Below are 20,633 nucleotides of genomic sequence, written 5' to 3'. Positions count from 1 at the left end.
TCTGAAAGTAACACTTCAGTTCAACAGTGCAGCTCACATCCTAAACAGAATTAATGACTAGGTTATTTCCATCTGTGAAATTACTTAGCATTGGAGGATTTAAAATGTAGCTGTCTTTAACTGACCTAAAGTTTACAAAAGAAAATAAACTAAGGCCTCAATGTTTACTAGGGAAGCCCCAAAGACCTCCTGAAGAGCTTGCACAAAAACTAAGTAGCAAATGCTGGAAAACAGTGAGCTCCCAAGTGAGGGCACGCAATCCACCACCAGGGCACAAAGAAAATAGCAGCACTTCTTTCTGTATTTTGATCTCTTCCTTTTTCATTTCTATTCTGTGGCATTACTATAAGGCACGTAAAAGAGTAGTGGAGTAGCATGTGCATGTAACTTATTAAAATATAGATGTAGACAGATGTGTGCACATCTATGAGTGTGTATATGAGCATGTGAGCATGAACGTGTGTATGAGTGTATATCTGAATGTGCGTACGTGAGTATATGTATATAAGTGTGTGTAGGTGCGTATGTGTATAAGTGTGTACAAGAGTGTGTATATGAGTATGAGTGTGAGCACATGGTGTGTGCATATGTGTATACAGGGTGTGTGTGTGTGTGTGTGTGTGTGTGTGTGTGTGTGTGTGTGTTAGGAGTGCCCAATATCTTAATGGTCAAAAAATGTGTGGGACTGGGCTGGCCCGGTGGCTCAGGCGGTTAGAGCTCCATGCTCCTAATTATGAAGGCTGCCGGTTCGCTTCCCACATGGGCCAGTGGGCTCTCAACCAGCAAGCCATCCCAAGGACCCAGCCCCTTTCTGTGTAAAAATGTTGTGACAGCCTGAAAACTGTGTTTACACAGATTCCGTAGGCACCACAGAGATCCTCGATGAGCCAACAAGCGTTTCTTATGCAGCCGCTCCAGAGAGTACAGTGAAGGGTAGGACAGGTGGGTGAGCTTATGAATCATCTGCCCACTCAGCTAAGAGCTGCTTTGTGTTACAGACCATGCCAAGCACAGGGTGTAAATATCTACACTCCAGGGAGAGGGAAATCACTGTGATCACTCTCCAGCACCCTGAGATTTAGAGAAATGGGCCGACCCACAAGCACCGGAATACCAACTCGGAGGGCAGGGCTTTCCCTGGCTGTTCTCAGATCATCCCCCCCCCCCCCGCTGCTGGGAGCGCTGGCACATAGTAGGGGGCTCAAGGAACACTTGCTAAATGAATATTTAGTGACATCTATTGTGTTTTCAGGAGTGAAAAAGACCATCTCTAGGGAAAAGCAAAGTCTCTTCACTAGAGCACTGACTATGTGGGAAAACAAGAAATAATACAACTAAAAAGGGAATGGGGAGAATATTTTTATCAGAGAAAATATGTGCAAATCATGTATATGGTAAGGAACTTGTATCTGGAATATGTAAAGAGCTTTTACAACTCAATGAAAAAAAAAGAGAAAGAGAGAGAGAGAAAAATAACCCCATTTAAAAATGGGCAAAGGATTTGCACAGACATTTCTGTAAAGATTTACCAACGGCCAGCAAGCACATAAGATGTTCAAAATCATCAACCGTCGTGAAAACACACATCACAGCCACAGTAAGATACCACCGGCTATGATGGCTCCAATCAAAAAATAAATTAAAAGACTATAATGCGAGTTGGTGGGGATGTGGGAAACCCTCCCATATGCTGGCAGGTGTGTGAACGGCGCGGCTGCCTTCAGAACCGCCCAGCAACTCCTGAGAGTGTTAGACATGGAGTTACCATGGGACCCAGCATTCCACCCCCAGGAATATCCCCCAGAGAACTGAGAATGTCTGTCCACACACGAAAAGCCCAAACGTCCCACTGATGAATGGAGAAATGAAAGGGTGTACCCACGCAATGGAGTATTTTTCGGCACTAACAACACTTGAAGGATAGTTCACACTAAGTGGATGAACCCTGACAACATGATGATGAGTGGGGGAAGCAGGCACAAAAGACCACGTATGGGACGATTCCACACACATGAAACGTCTGGAAGAGGCAAATCTATGGGAACAGAAAGCAGACCAGTGCCTGCCAGGCTGGTCTGGCAGCCTGAGGGTGAGTGCTGAAGAATAAAGCGTTTTTTTCAAGGTGGTAAAACGCTCTCAAATCGATTATGGTGAAGAGTGTACACCTCAATATACAAACACCAAGGCACTGTACACTTCACGAGTGACTTGGATGGCATATAAATGACATCGCTATAAACCCTTTATGTATAAACGGTAGCTAACATCAGTAAATGGCAGAGTAAGGGCCTCCAAAATCCCTCTCCTCTACAAAAAACAACAAGAACACTGGCAACAATTGTCAGAATCAGCTTTTTCAGAACACTGGAAATTGAGCAAAGGTTTGTGGCAATGCAGGATCCATTTATTGATGTAATAATTCATTTAGTTAAAAATAAGGTCATATGGGAGTTCTTATAAGAGAAAAAACATGAAGACCCAGAGACACAGACACATGGGGAGTCCACGTGACAATGGGAGCAGAGAATGAGGGGCCACAGCTGCAGCCTGGGGACCCAAAGATGGCCGGAGCCAGATGCTGGGAGGGGCGGGAAAGGTCCTACCCTGCAGTCTCCGGCACGACCCCACCGACGCCTTAATTTCAGACTTCTGCTCTCGACTGAGACACAACATGTTTCTGTAGGTTTAAGCCCCTCCCACACTCACCCCTGATCTGGGTGCTTTCCTATGGCAGCTCATACAAGAGCGTTTACAAAATTAGTTCAGAAAAGTCATTAAATAAACAACAACAAACAGCAACAACACCTGGGGGGGGGGATCTGATTTCCAGAGGTACCACATTATATTATTTAAATTGTCTGGTTTCCAACAAAAGTTTACGAGACATGCAAAGAAACAAGAAAGTATGGCCAAACATGGGACGAAACAATCAATGGAAACTCCTTGAGGAAGCCCAGGCTTTGAACTTATCAAAGACCTTAAATCAGCTATTTTACATACGTTCAGAGAACTAAAGGAAACCATCTCTACAGGACTAAGGAAACAATGAGAACAGTGTGTCACCAATTGGTTATATCAATAAACAGGCAGACATTATAACAAAGAGCACGATAAAAATTCCGGAGTTGAAACATTCAATAACTGAAATGAAAAATTCACGAGAAGCTCCACGTCAGAGCTGAGTGAGCAGAGAAGAATCAGCAGACTTGCAGATTGGTCAGTTGAGACTTCCCAGTCTAAAGGACAGAAAGAAAAGAATGAAGATGAAGGAAGAGGTCCTTGGAGACCTGTGGGCCCCCGTCAAGAGTACCCACGTGATCACCAAGAGACTCCCAAAAGGAGGAAGGGCTAGAAAGAACATTTGAGTCAATAATGGCAAGAATCTCCCCAAGTTTGATATAAACCATCCAAGAACTCAAAAGAACTCCCAACCAGGATAAAAATTGGGAGTGTAAACTCCCAATCAGAGTTTACACTCAGACACACCATAATAACCATTCAAACTGTACAAAGAAAAGAAAAATCTCCAAAGCACCAGGAGAGAAGGGACTCATCGAATGCAAAGTCTCCTCAATGAGGTCAACTGCTGACTTACCAGAACCAGGGAGGCCAAGGCCGCAGGATAACCTGTGTGAAGTGCCCAAAGACAGAAGGGTCAACCAAGGAGTCTACACCTGGCAAAAAGAGAATTCCTCACCAGGGACCTTCCCTACAAGACATGAACCCACTGAGGCAACAAAAACCACCAGTGACGGTAACTAAGTACGCGAGCAACCAGAAAAGACAGCACAAATGCATTTGGATTTGTAACTCCAGTCCTAGCTGATTTTAAAGTCAACTGTATAAAGCAACAATTACAATGTGTTGATGGGCATGCAATTTACCCAGATGTAAGTGTGTGAGAGGAGGATCACAGCTGAGGCAGAGAAGGAATGGAAACCGTGCGGGAGCCGCTTCAGAAACTGCTGAGGTTAAACTGGTATGAGTCCAAGCTAGATTGTTCTAAATAGTCACTGTAACTCCCATGGTGACCCCTAAGAAAGTAAAAACTGCAGTAACTGAGCGAACAAGGGAATTCAATAGTACGCCAGAAAACACCTATTTAATGTAAAAAAAAAAATTTTTTAAGCAGTAATGGAAGAGGGAAAATGCAAGGCAGTGGGGCAGAGCTCCCTGGCGGAGTACCGGAGGTCTCTATTAAAACTTTTGAATGAGACCGTTTGCTTTGTTAAGGATGTATCAATTTTGATGATTTTCCTGATTGAAATAATATTCCAACCCAGAATGTAAACTCAGTAATGATTACCAAGTGATCTCTTGCTACTGAAGAATTTGAACTTTGATCACAGGAGAATTTAAAAGACACAACTCAAACGACACATTTTAATCAAAGATACTATTCTCGCGCTAAATTGGACTCAAACACCTTAAGAATCAACCCTCTGGAGAAGTTTCAGTCATAAGAAAGCTACGGTTCTACATATCAATTTACTAAAACTAGGACAGCCATATTTCAAAAAAAATATGTATTAAAAGGAAAAAGGAGCATTTCAGACAAGCTGCACTGTCACGTGCTGGACCGCTCCCTGCAGAAAGGGTCGGCTACACGAGGAAGGATCTGGTCTGCTATGGAGTAACTGAAGTTCACTGAGAGGACTTCAATACTCTTAGAAGATGGTCAGACACCCTCTTACGCCAACTGACGCAGCCCCGTAGCCCAGTGCCTGGACGATGCTCCGTCCACCCTCCCTGTCCCACAGAGACAGAACAGATCAGAGGGGGAGCCCCGTCCAGGAAGGCCAGGGACAGAGGACGGGTTCTGACCGGGGCTGAAATCCAGTCTGTTATTTTCTAGCTGTGTGGCCTAGTGAGTGACCACCTCTGAGCTTATAATCAGAAAAACAAGGGGCAGGATGCCAGCCCCTGGGCCCGGCCATCACCATCTGGGCCTATCTAACAGCATTCCTGCTCTGTGCGCACACTTGTGGCACAAAAGTGCTCTACGGTGGAGTTCAGACTCATCCCAGACCCTGGCCTTGAAATGCCACTCACATCCGGGAGACGCTGGGCAAGGACCTAGCTCTCAGGCCCCCAGGCTGCGTGCCTTGGGTTAACACCACCTTGCACAAAGGGCCATCGTGGGAACTGAGTGAGACCGCAGAGCTGAAAGCAACTAGCTACTAGGAAACATTCAGGAAATCCCTTCCCTCTGTTCCAGATTTATGTTGCTGCCATCCAAACAGATGCTGTCAATCCACTGACTAACATTCAGAACGTAGTATCCCGTGACACTAAATGTTCAGGGCCATCAGCTCCAGGCTGGCCCACAGATCGGATCCGGCAGGCGTCACAGAAACCTACACGCCGATGGGGAGCCATGTCACTCCCAAGCCAGCCACCAACGCACCGTGAGCCACGTAAATGTCTCTTCCTCTCTACAGCCCGAGAAGGGAGCCACCAACAAGCAGTATTTAATATTTATTCCTTTCCGACATCCTGTGATTCTCCAAGTCAGCTACCCATGAATCAGAAGCAATGAAACTTCAAACACATGCTCACAAAGCCGCGGTCTTTCCCCACACACGTCCGTCACAGCCTTTCAGCAGCAAGCCTGCCAGTTCACACCCAGAGGTCTAGCTGCACGTGTCTGTCAGTGCTAACGGCTGGGGCTCTTACTCATCAGAGCCCCAAGCGCTAAGAAACAGGATTCGCCCAGTGTCACGCGTGTCTTTATCTAAGCCAGTCCTAGAGAATGCAGAAGTCACAGACTGAGGGACCCTCTGCAGAGTGGCACAGGCCAGCCCTCACTGGCGGCCACACCCAGCTAGCCACCCAGCTGGGATTCATGCTGACCCCAGTGCAGGGGCTGCACTAAGCACCCCGATCTCCACTCGGCCCAGGCACTCCCTGGGTTCTCCCCGCTGGCAGAGAGCCCCCCAACCCAGTGTAAAGTGCTTTTCAAACCTGAGGAGCCAGTGAGGCAGGTTCCTATCGCCCCATTAGTGGCAGGGTGGGATCGAACGTGTCTTCTGATGGACTCCAAGGTCAGGGTTCAGTACCACACAGATGTACCACGACCACCATCCTCGGCTGCAGGTTCACCAGAACGTGTGGACAACAAGGGCCAGTGAGGCATGACACAACCACAGGGCCAAAGTCTCCAGACTGAGTGTCCTCAGAACCACCTGAGGGCTGCGCAAACACAGGCGGTAAGACGGCACCATCAAAGGAAAAGGAAGGAGGGTGAGGGCTGCTGGCACGCGGGCAGCACGTGGAGGAAACGGACTCCTTGTGCAGCTGGTGCGGCTGTGAAACGTGGCGCCGCTGCTGTGCAGGAGCCTGGCAAGTCCTTGAAAAGCTAAACACAGAGCCACCGTGTGACCCAGCGATCCCACCTCCGGATCTGGGCCCAAAAGAACTGAAAGTGGGAACTCAAGGAGATGTCTGCACCCCACGTCCACAGCAGCGCTGTGCACAGCAGCCAACAGGTGGGAGCAGCCCGGTGTCCACTGACGGGTGAGTGGGTAAGCACATTGAGGTCCAGCCACGCCGTGGACGTTACTCGGCCTTACAAGGGAGGACACTGACACCTGCTACAGCGTGGACGGTCCCTGCGGACACTGTGCTGATGAAACCAGCCAGTCACAAAGGACACACTGTGTGATGCCACTGACATGAGGACCTAGGGGTCACATTCACAGAGACAGAGAGTAGGAGGGTGGGGGCGGAGCTGGGGGAGGGGAAACAGGGAGTTAGGGATTAATGGGGACAGTGTCAGTTCAGGAAGATGAGAAAGTTCTGGAGATGACGGTGGTGATGGTTATTTAGCAGTGTGAATGCACCTAATACCACTAAACTGCACACCTAAAAATGGTTAAGTTTATTTTATGTGTATTTTACAATTGAAAAAAAGAAAAAAGAAAACCCAACTGCTAGACCCCACCCCCAGAGTCTTGGTTAGAGACTGAGTCTGAATTTCTATCAAGTTCCCAGGTGAGGCTGCTGGCCCAGGGGCCACCGTTTAAGAACCATTGTCACAGGGCGAGCAGAGGGAAGGAACACAGTGCCTTGGCCAGATCCATGTCCCAAATCTAACAAAAACCACACATTAACCAACACATTAGCGCTGCTTGTATTTGTTTACCAGACAAGGGAATGAAGGATGGCCTGTCAGACTACAATTTTCCCACAAAAACAACATGAAATGGGGTCAGTAGCTGTTCCAAATTTGCAACATCAATGTTCCTGCTCAGGCTCATGAAACGGTTTCTACCTTTGATTAAAAAACGTCTGTAAGCTACTGTCATTCTGAAGTTAACACACTGTTCTCAGGAAGTGGAAGCAGAAGGTTCCTCGTCCCCAGCGTGGCCGTGACCTCAGAAATGAGAATTCAGCAGCTGGCTGGCTAGGGGACGGCAGGCACGCCCCCCACACGACGCGAGACGGGGTTGTCTCTCATATCTGCAGACAGTGCTCCTTGCAACGTGACCCGTGTCATGAGTCAGTCCTCCGATTGTCCCTAACTCAGGAACTCAATGAAACACAAACTTTTCTGGCCTCCATTTCATGAAACGTAAGGCTTCTTTTTCTTTTAGTAACTTATTTTATGTCGCATTACAATATTTTGTAATAAGGAAACTCACTGTGACCCTACAGTTTTGCACATTACTCTCACACAGATAGGGTTATAACAGACGATTTTTTCAGTATCAAGCATGTTTCGGCATGACCGCATTTTTCTTTAAACTTTTCTGTGAAGCCAAGAACCTCCTAAGCGCCTACCACTCAAATAATCACTGTGAGACTTTTGCTCCCATTCACTCTCCTTACATATCTTTTAAAAACATTTCCATTTGGTTTAATTGTAAATGTTCAAAACATCCATGAAAGGATGGACAATTTAAGAACCCATGAGATTTCACTGAAGATGACACTCTGCCCCATTGTTTCTGAAAAATATCTAAAATGTCACAGAGGCACCCTCCCCATCTCCACCCCCCATTCAAAAGGATCCAGTGTCGTAAATCTGACGGATATCACCTCCAGGCAGGTCTCTGCATTTTCGCTACATAAAATACATGCAAATGTTATAGTTAGTTATATCTAGGAAACATGTAACTATTTTCTTTCTCCCATTGGCTTTTAAAACTTTTGTACAGTGAAACAGGGCGCACAGAAACGCGTACATACCAAAACTGCCCTGCTCAGTGAATTGCACACCAGCGTAACAGGGCCCAGAAGAAACGCCGTATCAGGAGTGCCCCACACCCCTCACGTCCCTTTCACATGGCTCCTGCCCCAGCGGTGACACTGACGTCTGTCACCACAGGTCGTCTTTGCCTGTTTCGATGTACCTAAGTGGACTCAAACCGTGAGTTCCTCTGTTTCTGACTTCTTCCCCTCAACGTGTCTGTGCTGCCCACCCGTGTGCCTGCACGGAGCTGCACGCAGGCAGTCCGTTCTCATTGCCAGGACCCGTGTGTGATGAGGCCACAATCCAGCTATTCATTCTGTGGCTGCTGGGCGTCTGGGTAGTCTCCAGGGTTTTCCTGTTACATGCGGTGCTGCCCTGAACATTCTAGCACGTGTCTTTTCGTGGCCACGTGTACGCATTCCTGCTGAGCACACGCCTAGGAGGGAAAGTGCTAGCGCCCAGGGTTTCATATGTTCAGCTTAGGAAGTATTTCCAGTTTTCCAAGCTGACTGAGTTCATTTACGCTCCATCAGCGAGGGTTCCCGCTGCCTCACACACTGGCCAACACTCGGTGTTTTCTGTCCATTTCCCCTCGCCACCCTGTACCCCTTCGCCTCCTTAACACAGTCACAATTAATTCACCACTTCATCCTGATTTTTCCCTTTTACACCACAACCACTGTTCCATATGCCTGAGACGCAGTAAGACTATTATCTGCACTGATTGTTATGATATCTTAGGTACGGAACTGAAAATCATTCAGCCTTTCTCCTACTAACTGTTTCCTGCTATTATAAACAGCATGAATAATATCCTCATTCACAAGCTATTTTGATATACTTTTAATTCAGTCCTCAGAATCAATTCCTAGAGAATTCCATCTTTTCCTACTAACAGACACTTCCCCAAATGGCTTTTCTATTTCCACACAGACAATCCTACATCACTGACAGACACGTGTGAGGAAGACTTTCCTCAGAAACTCTCTTCGGAGAGCTATGTGGTCACCGAGTGGCATCAAAAAGAGAAAAAATGAAAAATGTATGTCTCCCTAATTGAGGGCCGGAAGGACAATCATTTAACGCAAGGCTTCCTCAAACCCACTGCCACCCCAGAATGCTCTTTCATCCTTCCAGCCAGCCATCGCTCCCCTGCGTTCCCTGCTCCTCAGCACGCTGGCTTCCTGGCTGCTCCTGGAACAGAGCAGAGCGCACACCTGCTGACCTTAGAGCCTTAGTACCGATGTCCCTGCTCCCTGCTGCCGGGGACACTCCTTCCCCAGACACCCTCCTGACCGACTCCTTCATCTCCCTTGAATCTTGGTGCAACCATCCCCCTCTCGGTGACATTTACTCAGTGACCCCTGCAGCTTGCATCACCACCTCCCGGCACAGCGCTCTAACGCCTGTCATTTACTCATTATGTCCACTGGACACTGTCCACGTCCCAATGCGAGAACAAAGGCTCCAGGACTGCAGGCCTCTACTTTGTCCGCAGATAGTATCCCAATGACCAAGGGAAGGGACAACACCACTGGCTTGTTTCCATAAGACGTCAGAAAACCTGAAGTCAAGGGCGAAAACCGACACCTGTCAGATGATTTCCTCTGACTCACACTGGAGCGAGAGGAAGCAGCAGAGGGGCCCACGCCGGCTGCTTCCCCATAAATCGTCCAGATCCTGCTTCTGAAAGGGCCCATTCAACGAGTCAGTTCCTCAGAAAGCCTCTAAGGTCTCTCGTGTTGGAATGCTTATATGTGGGGAGGCCCAATGACTTTTTCCAAAATTTAAAAGAAATACTATTTTAACTACTCTGGCCAATCTTGGAATAACTTACAAAGGAATTCAAAGTTAACCTAAAAAAAATCCTCGTGTTTTTGGTTTTTGTTCTTTTTTTAAGTCTCTCATCCTGGGTCTGCTTGGTTCAGTCTGAAAGTGACTCAGGTTTTCTAGGATCTTTGGACATGAAAGTGAAAATGGTCCAAAATAGCTGACAGGACTAAGTGTCTCGATTCCCATGAAGACGAAACGGACAAGCTGCGTTCGCAACCAAATTGGTTCCTTCCATCACAGTCAAGTCTGAGGCAGTCGCCCAGGGTTAGGAGCCAAGTGAGATACGATTAAATCCATTTAAACAAGCATTGACTGACCTGTGGACGGGGTCCCAGGGACCCTGCCGTGCCGCTGCCTGAAGCGTAGACACCCAGGAATGCAGTTAACCGACCACAAAACGTAACGCCTTGGAAACTGGCGTGAGCAAATTAGGAACTGTGAAAAATGTCACAGTAAGAAAACTACATAGTCATTTTCCCCCCACAACTAAATCCGCCCTGGATTCGGAGGCCTGGTTTTCCATGCAATGAAGAAGAGACCCTCACCTGGGGCCTGTACGCCCCCAAACTCCCAAGTCAGTTAGCTAGGGTCATTAGATGAGGGAACTCAGCCTGTGCTCCACTGAGTTAGCGAAGCGATGTGTGTCGTGAGAGCTGTGACCCTGAACTCGACTGGAAACAAGCTCGGCCCGACACCCAAGTCCCCAGATTGAACCAAATGTTTTCTGCAGACGTGGTGTGGAGTGTAAAACCACACTCAATGAGGCAGGTAAACAGCCCCCCAGACCCCTAGAGCACACACTCCAGGTCCACAGGGCTCTCATCACGTCCCCTTCGTCACGGTAAAGGGCACTCCCTTTCTGCAAAGAATGACGACACAGCACCGTGGTCTGAGGTAGTGCTTGTGAGGACAGTCGTCACATGTAACCACCTCACTGTAAGAAAGCTCTCGAAGGGGGCAGCTCCGTGTCCAGGAATGGCTGATAAGGGAACACTTAAGTGAGGTTCCGATGAGTGACAGCAGCAAAGGAACAACACCGACCACTTCCTAACTGAAGTCAGACACCTGCGCGTGAACCCAGCTGCACCATTTACTAGCCGTGCAGTCCTGAGCAAGTGACGGGACTGGTACATGCCTCAGTTTCCCCATCTGCAGGAAGGCTGATAAGACCACTTCCTTCACGGGATGCTGTGAGGACTGTCTTTTTCACACGAGGCACACAGCCAGTGCTCCAAAAGGCTCACAGAGTTACCAGCACGGCCGCCCCACCACGGTGCTCTGCAGAGCCCGCCCCACACGGCAATCTCTTCCATGGAGCAGGCAGGAGGCGGGATGCTTGACACGCATTACATAGTCGTCTCAGGGGCACATGCCACTGCACGTGACACTTAACTTCAAACTGCAGACTTCCGTGAGTCCCCACCTCCCTGTCTAAGAAGGAAGACTAGCACCTCACAAGCCGCCACACCTGCAGACCGTCCTCAGACTCTCAGGGGCTGAAAGCGTAATCTTCCATCCCCTGTGGGCACAAGGCCACAGTGCCCAAAGCCTTCCTCTTCTGGGAGGGCTGGCCCACCCCCAGCCTGGGCGGGAATTTCTCAGGAGTTGGGAGGTGAAATCCTGGTCCTACAGATAATTAACTGTGCTAAAAGTGAGTGTCCCCTGACTGTCCTCTACCGGAGATGGCCTCTGCCGAAGAGGTATTGTAATGGCAGGCAAGGCTCCCAGACATCCTTCCTGCTGCCATGCAGAAGCCAGAGGCGCTCGGGGTCCTGCTTCCTGCTGGTGCCAGGGGCCCTGAGACAGCTGGGCGCATGGGTGCCCTGGACCAGGGCCAATGACACTCAGACAGACATCAGAAATAGGGGGTCTCCTGTTGATTAAGTGTAGGAGTCTCCACTAAGAGGGATGAAACATGTATTTCACTATAAATATCCCTCCAATATTAACTAGAGAGTGGCAACAAAGAGAGCCTCAGATTCTTACAAAGCTATTTTAAAACAAGACTCTTTGTACCCACCTCTGCTGGCCAAGCTGTGTTGTTGGCAAGTCCACTTACTGTTTCAGGATTTGGGCTTTCCCACGACATTCTCCACTGTGGAACGTACAGTACACATACACAAAGGGATAACTTTGTAAGTTATAAATGTCTGGACACTTGAACAAATTACATACCAAACACAGCCGACCCCCACCCAAGTCAAACATTAAAGCCTCCTGGAAGCCTCCTTGTCCCGTCTCCCCTGGAGCTCGAAACCCCTCCCCTACCAGAGGGGACCACAGGCTCGTTGTCGTGGTACCGCCCCCGCCCATCACAGTTCTAGCCCCTGGGTAATTCTGCGTGTTTTTGAACTTTACATACATTGGGGCCACACAGTATTTTTTCTGGCTTCTGTCAACATCCTCAGTGGAGGGTGAAGAGACTCAGTTGTTGTATCTGCAAAAGCCACTGAGCAGGACATCTCAAAGATCACCTAAGGACACCTCCCTCGCTCTACGCCTAATAACTGCGCTACTAAAACTGATTCACATGCATAGCTGGTGAATCTCTAGGCTGGGGAATGACTGTAGGTGGACAGAGACTGTTACCAAACACACGCGTCAGGACAGTTTCTAATACTGATGCCATGACAGAATCATTTTCTGGAAAACATGTGGCAAGAGTATCTTTGACACTTTTTTTTTACTCTTATTTATGACATTAGCACTTTAGAAGCACATGTATTACGTTCCTCCATGCATTCTTATGCAGACATTAAATAGAAAACTATGAAAGCTGTTTTGAGCAGTATAGAAAAGGCACACAGTGTAAATACACTACGAGGAGAGCTCTGTCAAAAGCACAAGCACACGAAAAGAAAAATGCACTGAAATACAGTGGTTGCATAAGAGAGATGGAATTATGGTTGACTTCTCTATTATCAAATGTACTGATGGTCACATTACTTAAGTAACAAACAACACTCCTCAAAGCGCCGATTCACATCCAAAGGAAAGTGCATGGGCTTGAGTACACCTCCCTCCTAAGACGTCTTAGGAGACAACTCGGCCAGCACAAATCGGTAGGGACGATACTTGGAAAATACTGTAAGTGTCCTTCTCGGAGGCAGTGCTACCCTCAACTTTCTCCAGTCCCTACCTAGCTTCCCTGGAATTACTCAAGCAGCACAGAACTTCACTTTGTACTTGCTCAGCAGACACACTCCATGCTTGTGAAGAGTGCTGAAAGACGCCCCAAACACCTGCTCCACACACCCCAACAGCAAGCATGTCCTCCTCCAAGCCAGCCAGCGAGAACAGAACGGCCGGAAGTGTGGCCTCCAACCCTCCGAGCTCAACTAACAGAGCACCTACCTGAGCCTCCTGAGTCCGCCGGCGCACATGACATTGTGACCCTGAAATTCTCACACAGAACATTTACCCTAAGCCTGGCTATGGTTTCGAGAGGAGTCTGTAACAAAAATAGGCAAAGGATGAAAACACTACAGTTCTTCAGGGGGCACCGTGATCCCCGCGTCCAATGGGGTGGCCTCCCATCTGCACACCCCGAGGCGTCAGTCACAGGGTGGGCTCCCCTTACATGCAGAACCCACACAGCTGCACACATCTGCCCTGCAATTCCCCACTCCAGTTTCTCACCGCCACCCCAGCAAACACGATGGGCAGAACATCTCTTTGTGCTGCGTTTTTCTTAGGAAGGACAACACACACCAAACCAGAATTCCCCACACGGAACATTAGTTTCTTGCTAACCACAAATTCTGCCAAAATCTGTTCTACGTAATAGTGCTTCAGTTAGTTCCTCTTTCTTCAAATTGACACATTTTACCTTGCAAATAGTGTGTGTGTGGCAGAGAGACTGTAAAGCCCAGTAACACAAACTTAATATTCATATAGCCACCATTGTTACCAAATGACAAGGTGATACTATACTAAAAAACTCGTGATTAAAATGCAATTCTATTCAAACATTGGAGCCCTATCTACATGGCAGATACTGTTCTAGATACTGCATGTAAAGAAAGATGATAATAGTTTGTGTCCGTGAGGAGCTCACAAGGGAAATGTGCGTAAGAAAGGGAGGAGGATGGTCAGGAAGGTCTTTTACCTGAATGCAAACACCGCTTCTGAGGCATAATTCAATCACAGCCCAATGCATACATCTTAAGTGACAGCTCGGTGAATTCTGACATGTGTACGAGCAGAGCAGCGGGCCAGAGGTGGTAGCTGGAGCACACAGGGCGTAGAGACCACCCAGGCATGCAGACGGGGCGCGGGCTGTGTGACAGGCAGTTCTGACTTGACACCCCCCCAGACCCCCCTACTACCCTACCCCCCACCACTCTCCCACAGACAACCAGGAAGCATCCCCAGGGTTTGCAAAGACAAATGGGTCTGGTGGAGGAAGCCAGATGGAATGAATGGAAAGCCACAGAATGGGCTGCTCTAAAGAAGTAAAGGCCAAGTTTAGGTCCACAGGATGGCAGGGAAGCCAGCTCGGGCGGGGGTACACAGTGGAAACCTGCACATATTTTATCAGTGCATGATGCAATCCAAAAAAAATCAGGTTAGACAATCAAACACACATCTTGGCCATTCAGCTATTAACACACATTCTTGGCCATTCTTTATTTTTTTACTCTTTATTTTTCAATTACAGTTGATATTCAATATTATACTAGTTTCAGGTGTACAGCATAGTGGTTAGACATCTATAACTTACAAAGTGATCCCGCAATAAGCCTTGCACCCACCTGACACCATATGTAGTTATCACAGTGTTACTGCATATTCCCAATGACGGTTTTGTAACTACCAATTGTACTTCTTAATCCCTTCACCTTGTCTACCCTGCTCCCCAACCCCCACCCCCCGGCAACCATTAGTTTGTTCTCTGCAATCTATGAGCTTGTTTCTATTTTATTTTGTTTTTTAGATTCCACATATAAGTGAAATCATACAGCATTTGTTTTTCTCTGTCCAACCTATTTCACTTAGCATAATATCCTCTCGGTCCATCACACTGTCACAAATGGTAAGACATAATTTTTTTTATGGCCAAGTAATATTTCATTGCCTTCATGTACCACCTCTTCTTTATCCATTCATCTTCTTTTTTTTAACTTTTATTCATTTAAGTGAGTGTTTCCAGGACCCATCAGCTCCAAGTCAAGTAGTTGTTTCAGTCTAGCTCTGGAGGGCGCAGCTCACAGTGGCCCCTGTGGGGATCGAACTGTTAAGAGCACCGCGCTCTGACCAATGGAGCTAACCAGTGTCTATTCATCTTTTGATTGGAGCATTTAATCCGTTTACATTTAAAGTAATTATTGATAGTTATGATGGTAATTCTTGATTTTATTGTTTTCTGACTGTTTTTGTAGTTCTTCTCTGTTCCTTTCTTATTGTCCTGCTCTCTTCTCTTGTACGTTGATGGCTTTCCATGGTGTGGTGTTTGGTTCCTTTCTCTTTATTTCTTGTATGTCAGGTAGAGTTTTGGTTTGTGGTTACTATGTGCTTGACACACACCACGCTTTGTTTACAGTCGTCTATTTCAAGCTGCTGTTCATTTCAGTTCACCACATCATAAAATCACTGCCATTTTTACTCACCCCCTCCATATTCGTGTCATTTTTTTTAGCTGCTTGTGCGTGTATCCCTTGATTTACTGTTGTGATGACACATGGTCTTCCTGCTTCTGCCCTTCAACCTTTGTCCTCGCTGTAGTGCTGGGTGAGCCGCTGCTTTTATTATGTTTTGCCTTTGTCAGTGAGAATTGTTTTCCTTTGAGATACTTTCTTATGCATATTTTTTGTTATTTTATTCCTTATCCTTCTTCTTAAAAAAGTCCCTTTAACATTTCTTGTAATACTGGTTTGGCGGTAATGAACTCCTTCAGCTTTTTATTATCTGGGATCATTCTCTGCCATTCTTATTTTAAGTCACAATCACTAAGCTTTATAACTTCAAAACAGGCCCTGAAATAAACTCTCATCCTTCCCAGTCAAGGAACACAGTGTTCTGGTCAGTCAGCTATTTCAATAGTTATAATTTCAATATAAAATCCACAAAAGGTTTCTGTCCAAAATACAAAAAGGATTGCTACAAATCAAGAAGAAGAAAGACAATCCTATAAGAAAATGGGCAAAAGATGTGAACAGTCAGTTCAGAGAGACCACCCAAGGTGAAAATATTACAAGAAACTAAACCTCACTAATAATCAAGAAAATACAAATTAAAACAAAAATGAAACACTTCCTTAATTTTTCTAAGCCTGAAGGGAGTTTACAAAGTTAATATTTCATGTTGACGAGGTTATGGGAAAAGGATGCTTTCACTGCATCGCTGTTATATGTAAAAATTGGCAACAGACTCCATAGAGCATGCTTGGTCAGTACCCGTTAAACAGAGTGTGCAAACCCTACCACCCAACAATTTCACTCCCAGGGCATCTACTACCGGTCGGCAGAATAATGGCTCCCCAAAGATATCCACGTGCTAACCCCCAGAACCTGTGACTGTTAGGTTACATGGGGGAATGACAGTTGCATATGAAATTCAGGTTGTGAATCCCCCTGACCTGAAACCAGGGCGAGAGCTGTGGATTGTGCAGGTGGGCCCAATGTAACCCCAGGGGTTCTTCCAAGTGGGACAAGGGGACAAGGGGAGAACTAGAGCCATGACAGCATGAGAAAGATGTGGCTCCGGGGTGCTGCAGAAAGGGTACCATCAGCCAAGGAATTCAAGAGGCTGCTGGAAACTGGAAAACACCAGGAAACAGATTTCCCCACCAGGGCCTCCAGAAGGAAAGCAAGCCCTGGCCACACCTGTATTCTAGCCAAGGGAAACCTTCTTCAAATATTGAACTCCAGAACTGGGAGGTGATCCATTTGTGTTGTTTAAGCCACTAAATGTGTGGTAATTTGTTACAGCAGCAGTAGGAAACTGATACCCTAGTGGGTGGTGTGCAAAAGGAGGTGTATATTTTCTGAGTACACATATGCATAAAATATAAAAACAGAACTGAGAGGATCTATCCCAAACTTGTCACAATGGTGTCCCCTGATAAAGAGGGGCGGCTGCAGTTGGAGGGAGATTTTAACTTAACCTACAATGTGTGTTTTTTTTTAAAGAAAACGTGTTTGTCCATGTATTGCATAATTGAAAGTTAAATTCTTAGGAAAGTAGTTACCATTCACAGCTTACGCTTCAAAGAATTGTAAGACTCCTAATGCTGAACAGCACAGTGAACACAGAGGTTTTTGTCTGACAGTCCCAAAGGCACCACAAAGACCGACAGCTCATGGGCCCCACAATTAATAGTCACAGTGGGCACCGGCTGTGTGCACATGACACCAAAGAGGAGAAGCCACAATTACACCTTCAACAAGTCAAAACCGACCTTTGCACAAGTGTGAGATACACACATATCATCCCTGGATAAACTCACTCTCAGAGGCTCAGGATTTCTGACTTCAGCCCACCTGGCCTCGACCCCCAGCAGGACACGCCCCTTCACGTACCCACTTTGGGCAAGTCACTGGCCTCTGGGCTTAGTTTTCCCAGTGTAAACAAACAAGATCTGCTCTGCCACTTTGCTGGCTGAAAGGTTTTAAATGGAATGAAATGACAGACCACATCCACTGTGCGTGCATGGACCCTGCTTTGAGGCCCCCCAGGCTGTAGGAAAGCGCTCTGTAAATTGAGACATGCCAGCACTGCCATACCATGAGCACGTGTAAAATCACCGCGGCCCCAGGAAGGCCAACTGCGTGCAAAATCCAGGGAACTCCAGGGAGGGCAGTCTCAGGGAGCTTGTCCTGACGGGGAATGTGCCTGACTCTACGAGGCAGCTGGTGGGTGAGTCCTGCAGGAAACAGCTAAAGCAGCCCCTAGGACTGCAGAGACCCCTGGGACCCCACATCCAGCAACTATGAACTGCTTTGCCATCCAGGGGAAGTATTCCCACCCAACCACCATCCCCCATTTCCAAGTGCGACCCAGCCAAGGGGTCCAGTCTGGCACCCTGATATGGGTGGGCTCAAACGGGGGACCACCTCTTGAACACAATGTTCTAAGCGACAGTGAGAGCCATCACATGCTTTCCCCTTACACAGCTCCAAGTGAAAGGAAAAATAACTAAAGACCAAGTGGCGGTGGGGGCAGCTGTCTAGACTCAGTCTCACCCAGGGTCTTTCGACCAATGAGGCCAATGCAACGACCGCCCCCTCCCCTCCCCCCACCCCAGCAGCTTCATCCGCACTCGCGCCTCCCTTCTCGTCCTAATGAATAAACTGAGAGCCCTCCGGGTCTCACTTTGCGCGTGGCCTCCTCAGGGACACCAGTCAGACTCCCAGGAGGAGTCACCCACCTCCGCGCTCGCCTTCCAAGAAGAAACAGTAAGTCACACCAACACCCACCGACACCTCTTCTGCAGGTAGAGGACTAGCGGGGGAACATGGAAATAGGAGCATCCTAGAAACACCAAGCCTCCTGCAAGCTTTTCACGCTCATCTATTAAGAAAAGCACTTACAAACAACATGCCCGCTTGACCGATGAGAACACAAAAGTCGTGAGCGGCCAAATTACGTGTCCGCAGCGCCGCAGGTCCAGGGGATGTGCCCCACGCAGGACAGGGAGCGTGAGGCGGGCGGGCCCCCCGACCTGAGGGGTCTGGACCTTCCCGGGGAGACGCGCACCGGAGCTCGCGGCGAGGCGCAAACCCGGACAGGTGCTGGGGTCCCCCGGCCCGCGGAGCCACGCGCGCTCCTGGGAGTGGGCGAGGGGACCCGGCGGGGCGCGGGCGCCGGGGGCGGGAAGGGAGCCCAGGGCCCGGGGGTCACCGGGGGGGCCGCAGGCCCGGGGGGGCCGCAGGCCCTGGGGGCCGCCTTACCTGCCGCCAGTGGGTCCGCCCCCTCGTCCGCCTCCCCGTCAGCGGCGGCCGCGACTGCCGCCGCGGGCAGCGGGTCCATAGCACCGCCAGTCATGTGAGCGCGGCCACGTGACTTCCTCCGCGCCCGCCCTCCGGCCGCAGCCCGGCCTCGCCACGCCCACGCCCCGCCTCGCCACGCCCACGCCCGGGCCCTCGGGCCCCGCCCCGGCCACGCGGTCTAGGGCGGGAGAGGCGCGTGCCCGGAGCCCGCGCTCCCGTTGTCGTGCGTGCGCAGCTCCTCCCGGCGTCGCGGCCCGCACCGCCGCCCACTCGTTCGCTCCCCACCTGCCCTCACGCCGTCACCCTCCCGCTCATTCACTCGTTCATTCACACCCTCTCTCGCCACTTCCTCATTTGTCTACCCACGCACGCACGCATCTGTCCCGCACTCACTTGCTCATTCCCGCACTCCATGCTGCATTATCTCTTTCACCCCCATTCATTCATCCGCACTCAGCCACTCATTCACTCGCTTACCTAGCCCCTACCTTCATTCACTCCTTTGCTTTCCACCCACCCACTCACAGTCCACTGGCTCCGCTTGGGCGTCAGGCAGGGGGGCGCTGAGCTTACAAAGTTGCCTGGGTACCTTGTCCCATACGGAGGACGGAAAGGGACCGAGTGGAGGAAGTGCCCTGGCCGTGCCCAAGCAAGGCTGCGGGAGCACCCAGGTGAAGGTCCTCGCCCTGCAGAGGGAAGGGACCCTGGATGGGGCAGAGCCTGAGCTGACGCTGCGGGCATGAGGAGGAGGCAGATCCCCGCAGCTGCAAACGCGGTGGGCTTCCTGGAGCTAAGTGTTGGGGGAGACACAGAGACAACCGGCAGTAGAGGAAGCTGGGGCTGTTGGTAGGGCTCCATCAGGGAAGGGCCTCCTTTCCAAAATAAGGATCTGGACCTCCTCATACCGGTGCCAAGCAATGCCCAAGGAGTTGTTACAACATTCAAGAGCCCAGACCCCCGCCTGGACTCTAGAAGGGTCCCCAAGTAGTTAATTCCCCTTGCTATAGCCTCTGGCCCCTGCCTCAGTCACAGTACCACACTTAGGACTTCCATGTGGTCTGGCAGTCAATGATGTCCCACCCCATAACCCAGGAAGTGCTATCCGCCTTCTCCAGATGGGCACCTACAGCTTTCCCAAGTCACAGGGGGACACTGCCGGATCCTGTCTCACACACACACACACACACACCCATCTCATGCTGCTTCCTTCCGCCACCCTGGGCTTCCTTTCAGTGGCTGCTGCACCACATGATGAGCTCAGCACTTTCCCCGACTCCACATCTCTCCCCTTCCTAGACACACACACACACACACACACAGCTGACTTCCTGGTATTATTTGCTGCATACCTCTATCCCCCAGTAGATTACAAGAGCTCTATTAAATGTTAAAAGTTCATAGCACTTTGGAAACTGTAAAGCATTATACAAGTATAAAATTAGACATTATTCAAGAAGGGTAGCACATTAGTATTTTATCTGAACACCCCTGACATACGGTCACACAGCCTCGAGTTCAGTGGTTCAGGGTCTTGGCTGCACTTTCTAATCACGCTGCCTGGAGCCCACCCCGAAGTGCTGCTTTACTCTGTCTGGAGTGTGGCCCCGACTTGGGATATTTTTTTAAAACCTCTGACATGCAGCCTGGGTGGAAGACCAGTGCCCTAAGCTGAGAAG

General features: G+C 48.9%; 1 protein-coding gene across 4 annotated transcripts in view; it reads right to left on the bottom strand.

Moving 5' to 3' along the window:
• The window catches only part of SNX8 (sorting nexin 8), a 52,240-nt gene that overhangs the window by 15,733 nt on the left and 15,874 nt on the right, over positions 1-20,633 (bottom strand). Inside the window, exon 1 of one of the 4 annotated variants that reach the window (XM_081036039.1) lies at positions 18,919-19,020. The exons of 2 other annotated variants lie outside the window; for them this stretch is intronic. In XM_081036039.1, the coding sequence (XP_080892165.1) occupies positions 18,919-19,012 (94 nt within the window). In that variant the 5' untranslated portion in view covers positions 19,013-19,020. Of the gene's footprint in view, positions 1-5,964; positions 6,193-18,918; positions 19,021-20,633 lie in introns of those variants that run through there. One more of the 4 variants, XM_081036042.1, reaches the window with a different exon arrangement.

Source organism: Rhinolophus hipposideros (assembly GCF_964194185.1).
Source record: "Rhinolophus hipposideros genome assembly, chromosome: 23".
Taxonomy (NCBI): Eukaryota; Metazoa; Chordata; class Mammalia; order Chiroptera; family Rhinolophidae; genus Rhinolophus; species Rhinolophus hipposideros.
The sequence above is the reverse complement of the archived record's forward strand: the minus strand, read 5'-3'. Positions and strand labels throughout refer to the sequence as shown.